This window comes from Lissotriton vulgaris, chromosome 8, assembly GCF_964263255.1.
Source record: "Lissotriton vulgaris chromosome 8, aLisVul1.2, whole genome shotgun sequence".
In the NCBI taxonomy this organism is placed as follows: Eukaryota; Metazoa; Chordata; class Amphibia; order Caudata; family Salamandridae; genus Lissotriton; species Lissotriton vulgaris.
In genome coordinates, this window is record NC_141696.1 from 22,713,887 (window position 1) to 22,733,192 (window position 19,306).

At 45.3% G+C, this 19,306-nt stretch overlaps 1 protein-coding gene across 1 annotated transcript; it reads left to right on the top strand.

Annotated features, from left to right (window-relative positions):
- Positions 1-727: 727 nt before the first annotated feature.
- Positions 728-19,021, top strand: LOC147693269 (pepsin A-like). The gene is made up of 9 exons (XM_086933662.1): positions 728-879; positions 8,470-8,626; positions 9,211-9,328; positions 12,677-12,795; positions 12,904-13,100; positions 14,718-14,834; positions 17,130-17,274; positions 17,566-17,664; positions 18,788-19,021. The coding sequence occupies exons 1-9, from the start codon at positions 827-829 to the stop codon at positions 18,911-18,913; spliced, it is 1,131 nt and encodes a 376-aa protein (XP_086789788.1). The 5' UTR covers positions 728-826; the 3' UTR covers positions 18,914-19,021.
- Positions 19,022-19,306: the final 285 nt, after the last annotated feature.

Here is a 19,306-nt window from a genome sequence, read left to right on the forward strand (position 1 = left end):
AAGAGAATACACCCTTCCAATGTGGCAATGCCCTTCCAGGCACACCTCGCTGCTCCTAATCCATCTGTATCTGCCAATGAGTTTTAAAAACATTTGTTCTGGTATGACTCTTTCTGTTGCTCCAGTGAACTCACTGTGGTTCTCCCAAGCACTCACAGTTCTGTGGCTTGCAGTACCTGAAAACTAAGCACAAGTATTAACATTAGAAAAACACCTAATGATTCCATAATAAGTATTGCAAATGAACACACCACCCTTGAAACCTCCTTGGCTCCTCTTCTGTCACAGAGAGATCCCTCTAGGGTGAGGACATGACACTGGACTTGAACACAAGCTTTGTGGTTTGGGAAAGGCATGAGTATTCACATGTGAGATAGTCTAACTCTTGGCCACAGAAGGCTTCTTGGAAGTTGCCTGTGCATCTGACTATTGCACAACACACACTAGCTCAATGTGTCCTTATCTCAAGGTCCTGGCAGTATCCAGAGGACACGTGCACCGCCACTCTCCCACAGGGATTTACATTTCCAAGAAAAGCAGCACACACCGCATCTAATCTGTACACATGATATGAGGTCCACAAAGGCCTGTGTGCATTATTAGACATTATAGAGATCTACTGAGATAAGGAGTCTGGGACTAGCCTCTCTCTTTGGTGTTGGATAAGAGCCCCTGGTTTATCTCACACACACACTTCTTGTCTGCACGTGAAGGTTGTCCAAGTAACGCCTTCTGCGGTATATAAGGAGCCCCTTCACCTTGGATTTTCACAACTGACTCCAGATTCTGAGATCTGCTTTGGATCCTGTGGACCAAAAAGGAAACCATGAAGTGGCTGTTTCTCCTGGGGCTGGTGGCCCTCTCTGAGTGCCTGGTCAAGTGAGTATTTGCTATGAATCTCTAAGTGTGCTGTAGACTCATGCAATGGGTGATTAGTCAGTGCCTAGGGCCTCATTTATGAGGCTGTGCATAACTTTTACGCCACTGGTGTGCCACTTTTTGTGACGCACCAGTGGCGTAAAAAATGCGCCTTGTTGCGCCATATTTACAAAGTGACGCATCTAGATAGATGCGTCACTTTGTAAACCCCTGCGCCACATTATACCTGCGCCAGGTATAATGTATGCAAGGTGGGCGTATTGACGCAAGAGAGGGTCCTAGAAGTGACGCAGTGAAATCTATGAGATGTTACTGCGCCGCTTCTAGGACGCAAATGCGCCAAAATCTTACGCCTACCTCATGGCAGGAGTAAGACTGCCGCAGGCCCTTCCACATGGGGCTTGCCCCATGCGAATGGACACATTGCTGGAGTTGCGTCACTTTTGCGCTTACAGATACGTCAGAAATACTGACGTATCTGTAACTCCTTGCGACATGATGCGCCATAATATAAATATGACGCAACAATCAAGTCGCAAGGAGTGCGCACTGAGGAGTGACGCATTGCTGCTTTCACGCAGTGATGCGTCATTTCTCATAAATGAAGCCCTAAGTGTCTGGTCAAATGAGTATTTGCTCAGAGGGCTGCAGGGTCATGAGATGGGAGCTTAGACAGAGCCTAAGGGGCAGATTTATGAAGGCCTTGCGCCGCTGGTGCGTCATTTTTAACATGGGGAAAAGTGACGCACCGGTGGCGCAAGGCTTTCATAAATAAGGCCCTAAGTGCCTGGTCAAGTGAGTATTTGCTATGAATCCCTCAGAGTGCTGCAGGGTCATGAGATGGGAGCTTAGACAGAGCCTAGGTGCCTGGTCAAGTGAGTATTTGCTATCAGTCCTTACTTGTGCTGTAGGGTCATGAGATGGGAGCTTAGACAGAGCCTAAGTGCCTGGTCAAGTGAGTATTTGCTATGAATCCCTCAGAGGACTGCAGGGTCATGAGATGGGAGCGTAGACAGAGCCTCAGTGCCTGGTCAAGTGAGTATTTGCTATGAATCCCTCAGAGTGCTGCAGGGTCATGAGATGGGAGCTTAGACAGAGCCTAAGTGCCTGGTCAAGTGAGTATTTGCTATGAATCCCTCAGAGGACTGCAGGGTCATGAGATGGGAGCGTAGACAGAGCCTCAGTGCCTGGTCAAGTGAGTATTTGCTATGACTCCCTCAGAGTGCTGCAGGGTCATGAGATGGGAGCTTAGACAGAGCCTAAGTGCCTGGTCAAGTGAGTATTTGCTATGAATCCCTCAGAGGACTGCAGGGTCATGAGATGGGAGCGTAGACAGAGCCTCAGTGCCTGGTCAAGTGAGTATTTGCTATGAATCCCTCAGAGTGCTGCAGGGTCATGAGATGGGAGCTTAGACAGAGCCTAAGTGCCTGGTCAAGTGAGTATTTGCTATGAATCCCTCAGAGTGCTGCAGGATCATGAGATGGGAGCTTAGACAGAGCCTCAGTGCCTGGTCAAGTGAGTATTTGCTATCAGTCCTTACTTGTGCTGTAGGGTCATGAGATGGGAGCTTAGACAGAGCCTAAGTGCCTGGTCAAGTGAGTATTTGCTATCAGTCCTTACTTGTGCTGTAGGGTCATGAGATGGGAGCTTAGTCAGAGCCTAAGTGCCTGGTCAAGTGAGTATTTGCTATGAATCCCTCAGAGTGCTGCAGGGTCATGAGATGGGAGCGTGGACAGAGCCTCAGTGCCTGGTCAAGTGAGTATTTGCTATGAATCCCTCAGAGTGCTGCAGGGTCATGAGATGGGAGCTTAGACAGAGCCTCAGTGCCTGGTCAAGTGAGTATTTGCTATGAATCCCTCAGAGTGCTGCAGGGTCATGAGATGGGAGCTTAGACAGAGCCTTAAGTGCCTGGTCAAGTGAGTATTTGCTATCAGTCCTTACTTGTGCTGTAGGGTCATGAGATGGGAGCTTAGACAGAGCCTAGGTGCCTGGTCAAGTGAGTATTTGCTATCAGTCCTTACTTGTGCTGTAGGGTCATGAGATGGGAGCTTAGAGAGAGCCTAAGTGCCTGGTCAAGTGAGTATTTGCTATGAATCCCTTAGAGGGCTGCAGGGTCATGAGATGGGAGCGTAGACAGAGCCTAAGTGCCTGGTCAAGTGAGTATTTGCTATGAATCCCTCAGAGTGCTGCAGGGTCATGAGATGGGAGCTTAGGCAGAGCCTAAGTGCCTGGTCAAGTGAGTATTTACAATGAATCCCTCAGAGTGCTGCAGGGTCATGAGATGGGAGCTTAGACAGAGCCTAAGTGCCTGGTCAAGTGAGTATTTACAATGAATCCCTCAGAGTGCTGCAGGGTCATGAGATGGGAGCTTAGACAGAGCCTAAGTGCCTGGTCAAGTGAGTATTTGCTATGAATCCCTCAGAGTGCTGCAGGGTCATGAGATGGGAGCGTAGACAGAGCCTCAGTGCCTGGTCAAGTGAGTATTTGCTATGAATCCCTCAGAGTGCTGCAGGGTCATGAGATGGGAGCGTAGACAGAGCCTCAGTGCCTGGTTAAGTGAGTATTTGCTATGAGTCCCTCAGAGTGCTGCAGGCTCATGAGATGGGAGCTTAGACAGAGCCCAAGTGCCTGGTCAAGTGAGTATTTACAATGAATCCCTCAGAGGGCTGCAGGCTCATGAGATGGGAGCTTAGACAGAGTCTAAGTGCCTGGTCAAGTGAGTATTTGCTATTAATCCCTCAGAGGGCTGCAGGCTCAAGAGATGGGAGCTTAGACAGAGCCCAAGTGCCTGGTCAAGTGAGTATTTACAATGAATCCCTCAGAGGGCTGCAGGCTCATGAGATGGGAGCTTAGACAGAGCCTAAGTGCCTGGTCAAGTGAGTATTTGCTATCAGTCCTTACTTGTGCTGTAGGGTCATGAGATGGGAGCTTAGACAGAGCCTAAGTGCCTGGTCAAGTGAGTATTTGCTATCAGTCCTTACTTGTGCTGTAGGGTCATGAGATGGGAGCTTAGTCAGAGCCTAAGTGCCTGGTCAAGTGAGTATTTGCTATGAATCCTTCAGAGTGCTGCAGGGTCATGAGATGGGAGCGTAGATAGAGCCTCAGTGCCTGGTCAAGTGAGTATTTGCTATCAGTCCTTACTTGTGCTGTAGGGTCATGAGATGGGAGCTTACACAGAGCCTAAGTGCCTGGTCGAGTGAGTTTTGCTATCAGTCCTTACTTGTGCTGTAGGGTCATGAGATGGGAGCTTTGATAGTAAGTAAGTAAGTAATGTGTTTATTGTACAGTTAATTGAAAACTTTACAAAAGTTAACCATCTCTTATAAACAGTAAAACATCAATTTTTAAAGACTGATAGCCACAGTTAAGAACACACATTAAAATAACAGATAAGATCCCCTCACCTGGCCTTGGTGACCCATAGTCCTGTTTCTTCATGTTTGTTTGTGGAGGTTAGCAGCAGCTCATGAGATAGAGTTACCCCCTTGTCAGAGTCTTGGCTACAAAATGAGGGCGGGCCAATAGGTGCAAGTTTAAAGTACAAAGTGCTGCATCAACATTAATTGCTTTCTGCAAAAATGTCCGATGATTAGCCTGTAAATGCTTTTTCTTGGGGCTTGAAAATGTGCAAAAGTGCTTAATGCTTTGTGCACAAAGCACTGTTGCTGTTGTTACTCAAAGGGTTAACAGGCCGGCTCCATCCCAGTTCCAGTGCAACTTCTCTGATGATCTGGCAGGGTCCGGGAGCTTTGATAGCGCCTCATGGCCATGTCTAAGTGTCTGATCAAGGAGGTGTCTACTTAGAGCTTTACTACAGGGGTGGAGGCTGGTGGATTGAGTCAGGGTCTGCAGTTCAGGGGGTTTGGTAGTTCATTTCAGTTGTATATTTAACTTACAGCAATCATGCATGGGGTATTTACATCTAATGAGGGAGTAATACCCTGGGATATGTGTGCAAAAGAGCTCTTTATGAACTAAGAGCAAAGGCACACTGCTTTATTCTACACCATAAAGTCCAGAAGAGTCTCTGTTCTTCATGACCTAAGAGCAAAGACACACTGCTTTATTCTACACCATAAAGTCCAGAAGAGTCTCTGTTCTTCACGACCTAAGAGCAAAGGCACACTGCTTTATTCTAAACGATAAAGTCTAGAGGAGTCTCTGTTCTTCTTGACCTAAGAGCAAAGGCACACTGCTTTATTCTAAACCATAAAGTCTAGAGGAGTCTCTGTTCTTCATGACCTAAGAGCAAAGACACACTGCTTTATTCTAAACCATAAAGTCTACAGGAGTCTCTGTTCTTCATGACCTAAGAGCAAAGACACACTGCTTTATTCTAAACCATAATGTCTACAGGAGTCTCTGTTCTTCATGACCTAAGAGCAAAGACACACTGCTTTATTCTAAACCATAAAGTCTAGAGGAGTCTCTGTTCTTCATGACCTAAGAGCAAAGACACACTGCTTTATTCTACACCATAAAGTCCAGAAGAGTCTCTGTTCTTCATGACCTAAGAGCAAAGACACACTGCTTTATTCTACACCATTAAGTCCAGAAGAGTCTCTGTTCTTCATGACCTAAGAGCAAAGGCACACTGCTTTATTCTAAACCATAAAGTCTAGAGGAGTCTCTGTTCTTCATGACCTAAGAGCAAAGGCACACTGCTTTATTCTAAACCATAAAGTCTAGAGGAGTCTCTGTTCTTCATGACCTAAGAGCAAAGACACACTGCTTTATTCTAAACCATAAAGTCTACAGGAGTCTCTGTTCTTCATGACCTAAGAGCAAAGACACACTGCTTTATTCTAAACCATAAAGTCTACAGGAGTCTCTGTTCTTCATGACCTAAGAGCAAAGACACACTGCTTTATTCTAAACCATAAAGTCTACAGGAGTCTCTGTTCTTCATGACCTAGGAGCAAAGGCACACTGCTTTATTCTAAACCATAAAGCCTAGAAGAGTATCTGGTTTGTACTTCCTTTGAATATTGCTGTTGGGAGATCGGTTTGAACTAAAAAATATAGGGTATAAAACATGTTCCATATTATTATTGAATTGGGTTGTTAATAAATATTTTACTAAACATTCTACCCTTATTGTGTAGAGGTTCCTGAACTACATTTTAGAAATATTGTAAAGCTATCGCAATCACACAACATAAGGGCAGATTTACAAGCCCATTGCGTCACTTTTGCCCTGCCGTTGCTTCACTTTTTGTGACGCAGCGGCGCCATAAATGATGTGCCACATTGCGGACCATTTACAACGTGGCGCATAAAGGGATGCTTTGGAGCAGGCTTAAGACATGACGCAGCACAATGAGTATAGGCCTCCCCATGCATTGCTGGAGTTGCGTTGTGCTTGCGACACAACTCGAGCAATGCGTGACTTTTGCCTGATTTCTCAATCCTTGCGCCATGGTGTGCCGTATTGTGAATACGATGCATCCATGGTGGCAAAAGGGTTTTGCACACAGGTGCAGGGAAACTGACGCATCTCTGCTCTAGAGCTCGAGCTGAAATTGAACACATCCTTATTTCAGACCACGAACCGATTCACACAGTGTTTGAAACAAACCCGGGACACAAGTCAGGGATAGACACAAGTACACGGCATCCACCCACTATTATCGAAGGATGGAAGCCGTCCCCCCTGCCAAGAAGTTGGACCCCACAGAAATATGCTGAACTCGTCCTGGTGTAATTTTCAGACACCGGGACACATTCACCAGCGTCTGCACATTGCCTGCTTTACATTCCCAGCAGCAACATGCAGGGAGCTGATTTTCACCTCCAGCTGGGCCGAGGTTAAGGGGCCATTAGGCCTCCTTGTATTTGAATATAGTGACTGGAGGCAGCCTGGAACCTCACTCTTAAATGTAAGTGGCACGGAGGAGACCCAAAGGCTCACAGCTTGTTATCACTTTGCAGGTACCTCCGAGAGGAATACTTGTGCCTTTGTTCAGTCCCTGTAATTAAGTAATACATGCACTGTAAAAATGTCAGGTGTGTCTGTCTGTCCTAGTATTTACACAAATACCAATTTCAATAGTACAAATGTATTTCTTTTATAGTGCTATCCAATCCAAAGCACGGTGTCAGAGCTTTTTATGTAACATACACTTTATACATTGACAATAAATCATGTCCACGTGTAAACGAATGCTTCTCAGAGGTCCAGCCGTGAGAGACAAGGTCACTGTATGCACTACTAATGTCATAACAGAGAATGACAACAGGATGGGAATGATGGAAGTCAATGGGATGCGTCAAAAGCTGTGATGAGAGGTTTCCTTACCTCACCTTCGTCTAGGCTGAAAACCTGTGAGGGCACACCTAGAATCCCCACTAAAGGAAATAAATAAAAAGAGGGGTGTGCTTAATCTCAGATGCAGAATGCTCACTCTGAGGGAATAAGTGAGAGAATCGGATATGGACAAGGAGGAAAGCACCATGTTCACCGCTAAACAACGATTGTACAAGCTGGGTAGCAAAGCTGGATGGATAACTGCCTGGAGGCGTAAGATGAAGCGAGTGAGTGAAAACACACTTGAAATACTGGAAAGTGGTGAAAGGGTATTCAGGATGATAGCTGAGTTGCTATCATGTGTAGTCATTTCTTCTTGAACCTTGATACAAACGAAGCTGACCGATGACAACTGGTCCAGCTGTATTTAAAAGACACAACTGTACACAAGCTTACACCAGGCTGAACTGAGGTGCCTTACCTTGTCCTCAAGGTCAGCACCAGGTTGTGTTTGATGACTATTTTGATTTGTATTCCTTAGTTCGAATATAAATGTATAAGTAAGGGCATATCCAAAAGTGTTTCAGTTGTTACAAGTGAGTGAATGAGTGAGTCATTGTTAAACATACAAAGAAAAGTCAACCCTCATTTGATACTCTACAAGAGGAAAACCATGGTTTATGTCAATGTGAAAAGCAATGTTCCCTACATACGGGCAGAAGCATAGTCAACCCTCAATGTAGCCAAGGCGCTTGTTACTATTAAGATGATATTGGGGAAAGGGTAATGTATAACTGGAGCTGAGCACCATTGGTGTGCAAACATATTTGGAGTAAGGGCTTAAGAATAGAATAGGATTGTTCATTGTACATTAGGTTGTGTATCAGGTATAAAAGGATAGGTCACAGTTAGAATCAGGAGTTTGAGCTCACTGTGGTTTAGAGGGAGAAAGTTATTGTTCATCTCTGTGGTCATCCCTTGGAAAGTGTGAGTCTAGATGCTGAAGCTGACCAAGGTGTCCAGACACATGGCTGTTAAGTGGGTGATGTTGACAATACATTGAAATTTGAGTTTGTTCAGAATATGATGCTACTCTTCTGAGGGTGCTGCTCCTAAAGCTATTACATGTTCTAAAGATGAACCTTAGGCACATCTTGCCTTTATTCCTTACTACTAGATGCATTTTGTAATTCCATATTACCAGTAGGTAGCTCCTCTCATACGGGGATACTCAACGGTTCACTATTTCAATTAAAATCAACCGGCAGCCTTCTCATTGAATTCATTTTTTTGTCTTCCTTTTCCTATTCATGAGTTTCTTTCTTTTCCCTCTCATTCAATAGGGTCCCCCTGATAAAGGGGAAATCCCTGAGGGATCGCCTGAGAGAGAAGGGCCTACTGGATGAGTTTCTGAAGACCCACAAAATTAATCCAGGCAGCAAATACTTCCCAGAGTTGGCTGCTCAAGTGGCCAGTGAGCCGATGACCAACTACATGGATGTGAGTGAAACATACCTCCCCTGTGCGCGTTTTCACATTTCCATTGGAACATTCAGCGCTCTATACATTGCATGGTGTGATGTGTCAACAGGCAATGACACAATGGCTGTGGAGAATTGTGGATCTGTAGGCTGTGCTAGCATAGGATATAAACAATGAGTGTGCTGCCATCCTCCGAGGTCATGATGCAATAGAGTTTAGCCGGATGTCGTCCAAGGATACCTGTCATTGACCCGGAGAAAAGCAGGTCCTGCGTGACTCAGTGTGAGGCTCTGACTGCTGGGGTTGAGTTATGTACACACTGAGCACCAAGAGATTTTGCATGACAGACAATAGAGCAGTGAGGAGTCTGTGCAATGGTCTGTGACCTCTGGTTTGTGTGCATGTGTTGTGCACAGCGATGTTTGTCGAGGCCCTGGCCAACCACTAGAGACATGTGCCCAGCATTTCTGGTGTGGTCGTAATATGACAGACATTGGAGTCATGTGCACCCTGATATACATTTTTGATTTTACAAGAATAAAGCTATTTATGTGACCAACACCGCCAAACATAATTTAGCATCTCCTTCCAATACCCATTAGGTGTCTTATTACGGGACAATCTCCATTGGGACTCCGCCTCAAGACTTCAACGTGATCTTCGACAGCGGCTCTTCGAACCTCTGGGTCCCATCTGTGTATTGCTCCAGCTCGGCCTGCTGTAAGTATCTTCTGAGGTCTCATCCATCCACTGGAGCTTCTGTCCAAGTCTAAGCTTTGTCATGTTTTATCCTTAGCAGCGCCCATTCCGCGACTCTTCGGAAATGTCAATGTAGTTCTCAAGATCAAATAGATTGAGGAAAGTAATAACGTCATCTTCTCAAGCCGCTCACATGTGTTCCAATCCAATCAAATCCCTTCATACTGTTCACTACAAGCACTTGTCTTAATCAATGTCCTTGTGGCCTCTGCCTTCCCTGATCTGGTGAATGTGAGAAAAGAGGGCAGAGGCGGAGTAAGGGGATAGGTGTCAGGATGACAGGATGCAGGATTGAGTAGACTTTGGAGAAATAAAACCTTCTGAAGATGAAGCTATGGAGGCAGATGTTTCATTGTTTCTCAGGTCAGTAATTAGGGAGTGATCTCCCTTGACCATTACAGACACAATCCCCAGAGTGGAATATTCACCTATAAATATCCATATCCGGTGCATTTATTTAATGACTTCAACTTCAAGAATGTGTTAAGTTACAACACTGAAGTCTATGGCTGGGAATTATGTGGCCAAAATAGAGGTGGCCACTCTGCTTTATACAGGCATTAGGAGCAAACTCTGCAAACTCATGATCCGACCCATAAATCTTCAATACTTGAGTGTTTGTTTGAAAAGTCTTCTATCAGCACTCATAGAATGAGGGGAAAAAACGAGGAGAACTCTTTACTGGGGTGGTGTAGCACTCTGACACATTGCCAGGTTTCCGAAGTCTCGTAAATCTGGAAATGCGGCAGATGCTCTGGTTGTTGTGTGGGAACACCCACAGCAAAGCCCATGGCATGACCCGAACGCACATGTGTAAAGGGGCCATTTTTACAAGGACACAAAAAGCATGCAGGGTGCCTTTACATGTCCTTTTAAATATGGGACATCAGGTTGCCCCGCTGGTGCGTCACAAAAAGTGACGCACCGGCGGCGAAGGGTCTAGTAAATAAGCCCCGATATTTCTATTATTTTCATTTTCATCATTTAAACCCAACATGAAAGAATTGTTACCATTATATAAAGTTGAGTGAGCTGGAATTAGATGCTGATGAAGATAAAGTTGAGAGACTCATGCCTCTTCAACAGTGCCATAGGAGTGAGCGTTATATCTCTATTCCTCAATGGGTGTATGGAAGAGAAGTCTGCCTGAGTTCATCAGTAAAGAGAAGGCTAAGAAAAATAATCTATGAAGGAAACATCAAGATATGTGTCTCAAGTCGCCACTAATGGTGAAGTCTAGCATCTAACTTTGTTCACCACCCGCGATAGCATTGAGTGGTTGAAGGATCAACATGAACCATAGAGGCCTTCCTACTGTCACCATATGGGACAGCCTTCAGCTGAACATCCATGGTGTCAGTAAGGTGGACATTGCTCTACCTCAAGTAATCAGGGAAGATATTGTTACAAGATCTGTCTGTAATGCTCTGGGACTATAAGGTACAGTGCTCTATCTGAATGCGGCACTTACTCTAAGGTGAACAGTTTCTGTGTGGTCATCTGTAACCACTGGAGGAAATCATCTGTAGGTCTTTTTCTAGTCATAAAGGAAGCTAAGAATCATGGGGCAGATTTATGTTAACTGGCGCAACCCCAGGGATGCGCCAGTTAACATACGCCACAGTGCGCCAGAGCTGCGCCACCCATGGTGCGCCGAATTTATAATGCGGCGCACCATGGTGCAAAAACGGCACAGATGCATGACGCATCTGTGCCAGAAATGTGGCGCATTGCTGGAGTTGCGTCGCAAGCGCAACGCAGCTCCAGCAAGGCTCGGTGGTACACCATGTGCACAATGAAATCAGCGCCGACGCTAGCGAGAGGGGAGAAGAGAGCCATATCTCTGCTGCTCCTGCCCTGTCACGCAGCGCAGCATTTTTGGATGTTACTTTCCCTGATTCTTTTGAGAATCAGGGCCCTGATGTTATTGGCTGCAAGAAATGCGTCCCATGCCAATTTGGGGTACAAAGCCAACTTTATTTGCAGACAGTTAAACATATTGGGAGCCTCTATCTGCTATGACCTCACGTGGTTTGTCAGCAGTGCTCAATCACCTGGTACCACTGACTGGCATGGACTCTGCCCAGAAAGAGCTCTGGTTACCTCTTGTCAATCAAAGAGTTAAGCATTGAAAAGCTTCCCAGGTCCTGCTGTCCCCAGTGGAGGTCTTTTGGTCTCTATGAGGCTTTGTTTGAATATATTCTTGACATTGATGCTCTAGAAATACATTTACAGCTTTTTATAGGGTGATTATATTGGTATGACAGACGTTTCCACCCTTTAGACTTACATCAACTTGATGGCACATCTGGGAAACAGTGACTTCATCAAAGTTGTAAAGATTCCCAATTTCAATGTAAAGCCTGGTATTTCAGTTTCAAGGATGTATGAGCGACACGCGCCGGTCTCGCCTGCTCCAGTATCATGTCTATGGACTGCAAATATTCCTTTGTGTTAATATTTAGTCTTTTTAGCCCTTATATCTAACTACTCATTTCTGTGCCAAAGGAACCTGAGCTGAGAGTGAAGATGTCACAGGAAAAGCATATGTGTTTTCTACAGTATTGAAAAAACCTTAGAATTATTTCTTCATCAAATTAGAGATGGTAAACTAAAAATAAATGTATAACCAAGTATGCACTTACCTCTGCTAGATAGATGGAAATAACTGTTGCAAAATACCTCCCGGCACAAAAAAAACATCCTTTGAGGCGTATTCCCCTTTGTATGTGTGATGCAGAATGCAAAGAGGAGGGAACAAGGAGATATTTCTCCCCGATTCACCAGACTTGGGGAGCTGCACCATTTTGAGGCACACCCATGTTCGCAAGTCTTTGTAAATATGGGTTTGTGTCAAAATCCATGGGTGGGTGAATTGCATTATCGGTTTTTACAAAGCGCTGCAAAGCACGCAAATTGGGCTTTGCAAGGTTTTGTAAATCCTAAAGTTGCATCTGGCCCATGCCAAAAACATATCCGGGCCAATGTGTGGAGGAAATGCAAGTCAGAGAAGGACAGCCAAGGTGGGCCAGGTTGGACAACAGAAGAACAGCTCATATTACAAGTTAATAAAAAAATCATTGGAAACAATCAACACTTTGATGTTTTAGTTTTTTTATAAATGACAAGTACTGCCTCTTGGCTTGTTATACTTTTGTACTTTCTAAGGGGAAACACAAGTCAACAGGCACACTTATAGGCATAGTTTGTAGCCTCAAAGGGCAGATGCCAGGGTTGAGCAGCTCCAGCCTGTCCAGGAGGAGACCCTTCTGTTGATTCTGTGCTAATGATGCCTTTTTAAACCCACAGCCAATCACAACAGGTTCAGCCCTTCCAGCTCTTCCACCTTCCAGTCCACCAGCACCAGCCTGTCCATTGGTTATGGCACCGGAAGCATGACAGGAGTCTTAGGATATGACACTGTGGAGGTAGGAGGACCAGGGGTATCAATCTAAGCTTGGACAGGTGTGTCCTAAGGACTTTCACAGCTGGTCTTTGCTTCATGACCCTGACCGTCTCTTCCCTTCTCCTTGTAGGTTGGAGGTCTCACCGTCACCAACCAGGTCTTCGGCTTGGCCTACACAGAGGCAGATTTCTTCTCTGAAATGCAGTTCGATGGCATCCTGGGACTGGCCTTTCCAAGCATTGCATCTGATTCTGCCACCCCTGTCTTTGACAACATGTGGAGTCAAGGGCTTCTCTCTGCAGACCTCTTCTCCGTCTACCTGAGCCCGTAAGTCAGGTTCTCGTCACACATCCTACCCAAAATATGAAGGAGTAACCACATGACATGAAAGGAGTATTTGTATACATTGATAATCTTGTCCCGGATCACCAGGTGTTTATTGATACCCAACCCAATGGTACTCACCCTATCAAACTCAGGAGAATGAAAGTCTGTGTGGACCTGCCGGGATTCAAAGCTGTGACCTAGAGGTAGCAGTAGTGTTTCTAGGGGTTTATCTAAAATTACAAATTATGCCAGTGTTAAAGGTACTTTCAGGGAGGCTGCATGTAGTAGCACAGACACTACAATTTCACTAAGTGTAGTTGAAGAACCAGCAGTCATGTTACCAGAAAAAATAATGAAGTTATCGGGGAGTAGTGTCATAGCGCTAGGGTTGGAACTTTGTATATACTAGAACTAGTAATACTAAGAGCAGCAGCAAAATAGGTTATGGGTTTGCAATAGGGGTGGTATGAACTGTAGCGTTACTCACACCAATGACACCAGTAGGAGTACTAGTATTCTAGTAAAGTAACTTAGAGCATTTGTAGTCAAGTATGGTCACACAACTAGTAGTACAACTAATAGTGGGCAATCCTGGCCTGAGGGGAACACACGGAGGCTCCTCCAGCTGTGATGGCAGTCAGCATGACTGAAAAACAAGTGGGCCGGGACTTAGTTCCATAGGGTGCACTTTATACCCTTCATAACTGGACACTTCAAATAAAACAGGGACCTTTACTTCCAGGCACACTCAACATCCATCTTAGCGTTCCTCATGGTTCTCCTCGGTACCCCATCTTACTTAAGACGTATGCACCCGCTTCAGCAGCTGGTAAGGATTCCGATAGGTCTGGATATCCCATGCATGCAGATGGCACCCAGCTCCTTCTGATGGTTGAGGACCACTCTGACAATGTTCCTCATCATCTCTCTTATTTTCACCAGTGATTGGAACGCAGCCGACTATGCCTTACTAGGACAAACTAAATAAGGCGCTTTCATTCGATCATCTTTTCAACCCCATAGCTCTGCCTGATGGCGTTGGATCTCACCATCCTGCTAAATCAAGCACCAACCTGGGCATGATCTTCTGTCTGCAGATAAATGGGGTTTGTGAGAATGCATTAAAATCCTACATTGTCTCCCACAACAGGGAAGGCTAAAGCTTACCACACTTTGCCTCAATCAAAGGTGATGAATGACTGCACTCAAAATTAAATGACTAGTCTTTTGTTCCCTACCAACCACCTGGAGTCCCACCTCTGCCAATAACAAATTCTTAACATCATGAGTTCTGATATGAAAGCTTTTCTGGCCACACCTTTCTTTATCAAGGGAACTTTCACAGGAGCCCCACAATGTGATAACTTGTTATGAGTAGAATTTACACTTTCCGCAAGTTAGACATTGGTTGTCAACCTGAGAGCCACATCAACAATGCGCGTCCCTCTGACTTTGCACAGGTGCGAAGGTGGCCCACGCCGAAGTGGTGCAGATTGAAATAGACGGAGAAGAGTTTTCCACTCAGAAGACAATACCACATACTGCTGCATCTGTGAAGCCTCTCATGTTTGTACCCTCATCATTTGATACTCAATTTTCTCTTATTCTTGATCACAGGAATGGAGCCAGCGGGAGCGTGGTGATCTTTGGTGGCTACGAATCTTCCTACTACACTGGAACCTTGAACTGGATCCCTCTCTCCGCCGAGACCTACTGGCAGATCACCCTGGAGAGGTAGGTGCAACAAACAACAGGTCAGGAGTAACAAAGGACAGGTCAGGTGTAGGGACAGTCAGTTGTAGACAGGCGGCAGTCAACAACTCAATAGATCAGTGAGCTATGATAAGGGAGAGAACCACTCACACAAACCCATCCGGCTGTTAACAAATGTTAGCTCTTCTGCTATTGGTGCAGAGGAGGAAGTGATGAGCGGGCCCCTGAGCACCACCTCTCTTCCACACTGAAATTGACACCAAACCCAGGACCAGTTTCAATAAAATCCTTGGAAATGCCCACAAATTATCAATGTAAGAGGATTGAGGACTCAAGGGAGTGTTTGAGCCTTGCTAGACACACAGTAAGAGGGCCTGTTTCACAAAGGTAAAGTTATATCAAAAGTCTAAACTCAACCAAAAGTCTAACTTGACTGCTTTTCAAAATTCTCAAAGGTAAGTTGCTACGAGTAAAGTTAGACTTTTGATCTAAGTTAGATTTTTGGTCTAACTTTTACCTCGGTGAATCAGGCTTTCTTTACAACAACTGCTAAATACCCATATGCCCACTGCAGCCAGGCCTAGAACATTTACTTTGTGGGGAGGGGGAGAATCTTCTAAATCTTTTTTTTCATTCCATTCAAATACAGACATTTGGTCAGAAGTTTCTAACCTTTCTAAATGCCAATTTGCGAATCAGGACATAAATAATTAGATACCTGTATAGAGGAAGTGGATACCTGCACCTTTGTGTGCAAAGTCCCCCTGCTCCGCACAGGAAGTGCACACATGATGCTCAAATAGTGAACACGGTTGGTTATAATATGTAGGGCCTCATTTGGAGAAGGGCCTTAGTGGACATCTGACAAATGTAGTCAGACGCCTTGCAGACTCCTCTTGTTCCCCTCACTGAAATGCTTTCAGATTGCGGAATAACTGCTAGCTGCCCTCGTGGAAACTCAAGGGCATATTTATGAGTCCCTTATGCCATCATAGCATCACTTTTTACAAGGCTTTGTGGGTGCAAACCACAAAATCATTTCAACGAGGCCACACAAAGCAAATGCCTCATAGATATGGAGTGAGGCAAGACAGCGCAAATCGCTGCGTTGCCTTTCTCTGAGTTAGGGAGGCGTTCCATGGGCGTTGCAGTGGGGGTTCCGTGGGCGTTGCAGTGGGTGTTTTCCATGGGCGTTGCAGTGGGGGTTCCGTGGGCGTTGCAGTGGGCGTTCTGTGGGCGTTGCAGTGGGCATTCCATGGGCGTTGCAGTGGGGGTTCCGTGGGCGTTGCAGTGGGCGTTCTGTGGGCGTTGCAGTGGGCGTTCCATGGGTGTTGCAGTGGGGGTTCCATGGGCGTTGCAGTGGGCGTTCCCACACAGCACCCATAGATTTTGACACCTTCCCAGATTTATAAGATCATTTAAAGCAGTGGGTGCGTCAAACCTTACGCATCTCCAAGAGAGGCGCAACAAGGAGAAATACCTTAATATATTGTCTTTTTTTCATCTTTCTATTTGTGCTGCATCCTGTAGCACACATAGAAAGAGGAAGACGCCTCCTAAGATTGTTTTTGTGCAGGAAGGTGCCCCATCCTATACAAACACAATCCTGCTGACAACACAGGCCCACCTGCACCATGGTGCAAGGGTGACGGCATTGCCGCTAGGCTGATGAAACGGCATCAGTGCAGGGAGAAAGGACAGTGATTCACTGTATGAGATAAATATAGTGCATTCCTGCCTGTTCAGTTTGACGTAGGGGAGCGCAGCGAGGTGACTTGCTGCTCTACCTTATGCCAAATCCCCATAAAAATTCCCCTCACTTTTTTCAGACCTGAGGTTGGGGACGAATTTCGCCAGAGTTTCCACCCAATTTTCACGAGGAAGCTTTCTGTCCCGCTATGCTATCTAAATCATGATGGCCCCAGCCAAAACATGTTTTTAAATGCCCAAGTCACTCAGGGACAGAGCTCAAGCAACTTTGGAACACTCTTGATGCTGTCCCTGAGGGTGGTCTCCTGTTGTGGAGATCTTTCCTCAGTGATAACATGAGTTATGACAGATCCTTCAGGCGGCCTTCGCATGTCATGCTGGATCTGATAACGTGGTTTGGTTTCCCAGATGCACCATCTGCAGTTGCTATAGGAAAAGGGTTTGGGGGACACCGTGTGCTGGCTAGGGAGACAACATAAACTCATAAATACCCCCTGCAAAGTGTTAAACCTGTACTTTTCAAGATTTGCATTCAAAGATGAATAGTTAAATTCATTTTGTAGTATTTTAGCTGTAGATCAATTCCTCTTCCATCTCCACCTCCAGTGTCTCCATGAACGGGAATGTCATCGCCTGCAATGGAGGCTGCCAGGCCATCATCGACACCGGAACGTCCCTGATTGCTGGTCTGTCCCCCGGTATCTCAAACATCCAGAATGCGATTGGAGCTTATCAGAGTTCAAATGGCGAGGTAAGAGATAGGGTAGAGAGGGGTGATAATTCCAGGACCTTGTCCATCTCTGGGAGATCATGATGTCCGAAGCGGCATACTCAGGAAAAGCCAATCACCTGCATCTGAGGTCATTCCTTTAAATCATTTCTACTCTTCTCATCTCTTTACTCGCTGATCTCTCAAATAACCTTGCGGATAATTCCACTTTCCATATCTTCATTCTTTAATCCATCAAATGCACATCAATGTCTGGATGAGGTTCTTAGCACATTTTGTTCATTAGTTTTTTTCTCCTTTCCTGCTCCTTAGTATGTGGTGAACTGCAACTCCATCAGCTCCCTGGCTGATATCATTTTCACCATCAATGGCGTCCAGTACCCGGTGCCGGCCAGCGCCTACATCAACCAGGTAAGGAGCATGAATAGCCTTTGTGTGTCTTCCAGGTGCTAGCACAGAGCCTTAAACTCAGAAAAACTCTCCCTTCCTAAGGATAGAACTAATGAAACCTGGTTTTGAGGAGCCTAATGAGATAGGCAGAAGAACAGGCTCATTTCTCACTTCTTATACAATAATGTGATGCTTCCTTCCCACCCCCTCCTGAAGAGTCAGACTTCCCGCTGCTTCTGGTCCCAGCTACACAGGACTATGCATTAGAAGATTGGGCACCAAAGTATGGTGACCCTTTTAATTCCCTCTTAATCCAGCCTCTCTTACTAGAATTGTTGGTTGTATCTGAGAGCTTTACCTCAAGCTCTGGGACCCATCATTGGACCCAACCAAGTTTTAAGTCATCTGCATTCATTTTACATTACAAAACACGGGGGCATAAATGCTATTAGAACATTGGAATGTTGGGAACTCCATTGAAGACAATGGAGTGCTCCATGCTTTTATGGGCAAGTAAAGGCCCGCAAAAAAACATTCCAGTGTTGTTTTCAAAGAGCCCGAAGGATTTTAAACCCCTCAAACTCTGAGAGGCCTTTGTTTTATTTGTTGGAAAGGTCTGCCCTCTAGTGGCAAAATGTTCTAATAGCCTTAAAGCCCTTCGAAGCTGGGCTATACCAGCTAATAAAGTCCCGCTCCCTTGATAAAGTCCCTCGCCTTCGGCTCGGGCCTTCAATGCTGGAGTGGGCCTCTAATAGCAGGTACAGTCTTGTTACTTAGTCAATTAGTTTGTGATTGCAGTAGTAAATCTTTGCTACATAGTTAATGTGAAGTGCTGCAGGGGATGTTCAAGCAAGGAATGCCGAATAGTCATAGGCATGAAGGTGGGCATTCCCTGCCCACTTGAAACATCATTTTAGAACATTGTCGGACAGCTGGTGTGGGTAAGCTGTGTGGTCAAAAAAGCAGGTGGTGATATGGCAATGGGGGCCGTAGTACAACTTCCGTGGGATATAATGTAATTGTAATTTGGAGAATGGAGTAGCTGTCACATTTATGACAGACTAAAGGTATCCACCAAACTCATAATCAGTCCCTATATTACAATCTAAATCTTTACGTGTGTATATCTTCCTGTCCTCCCTAGAACTCCTGCAGCAGCAACTTCCAAGATACCACTGGAGTCTGGATCCTGGGAGATGTTTTCATCAGGGAGTACTACGTCGTTTTTGACAGAGCCGCCAACTACATCGGCCTCGCCACAGTTGCATGAACATAAAGCTTGTTAGTTGTCTTGTGTGAGTTAGAAGCAGAGGTTCTGTAAAATGACTGAGTGTGTACAAACTTTGAGTGAATAATAAACCATCATGGTGAACCACAACAGCTTCTCTCCTTTTACTGATTAATTAGCTTTAGATTCATTTAGATTAAATCTGAAAAGTGTCTTAAGAATTCCAGTATGTTCCTTTATTTAATTACTTATTTATTAGTAAAGGGGTTTATGTCAGCCTTCTTACACATAGGGTCCTCCCATGTTGTCATCTGTGGAATCCTAGTACTTTCTCTTACTGGATTTCAGCTTTTCAAGTACAGTTGTCACTGCTGCGAAGCCATTTTTGGGTCATTCCCTAACACAAGTGTCTACAGGTTGTACCTTTTATCAGAA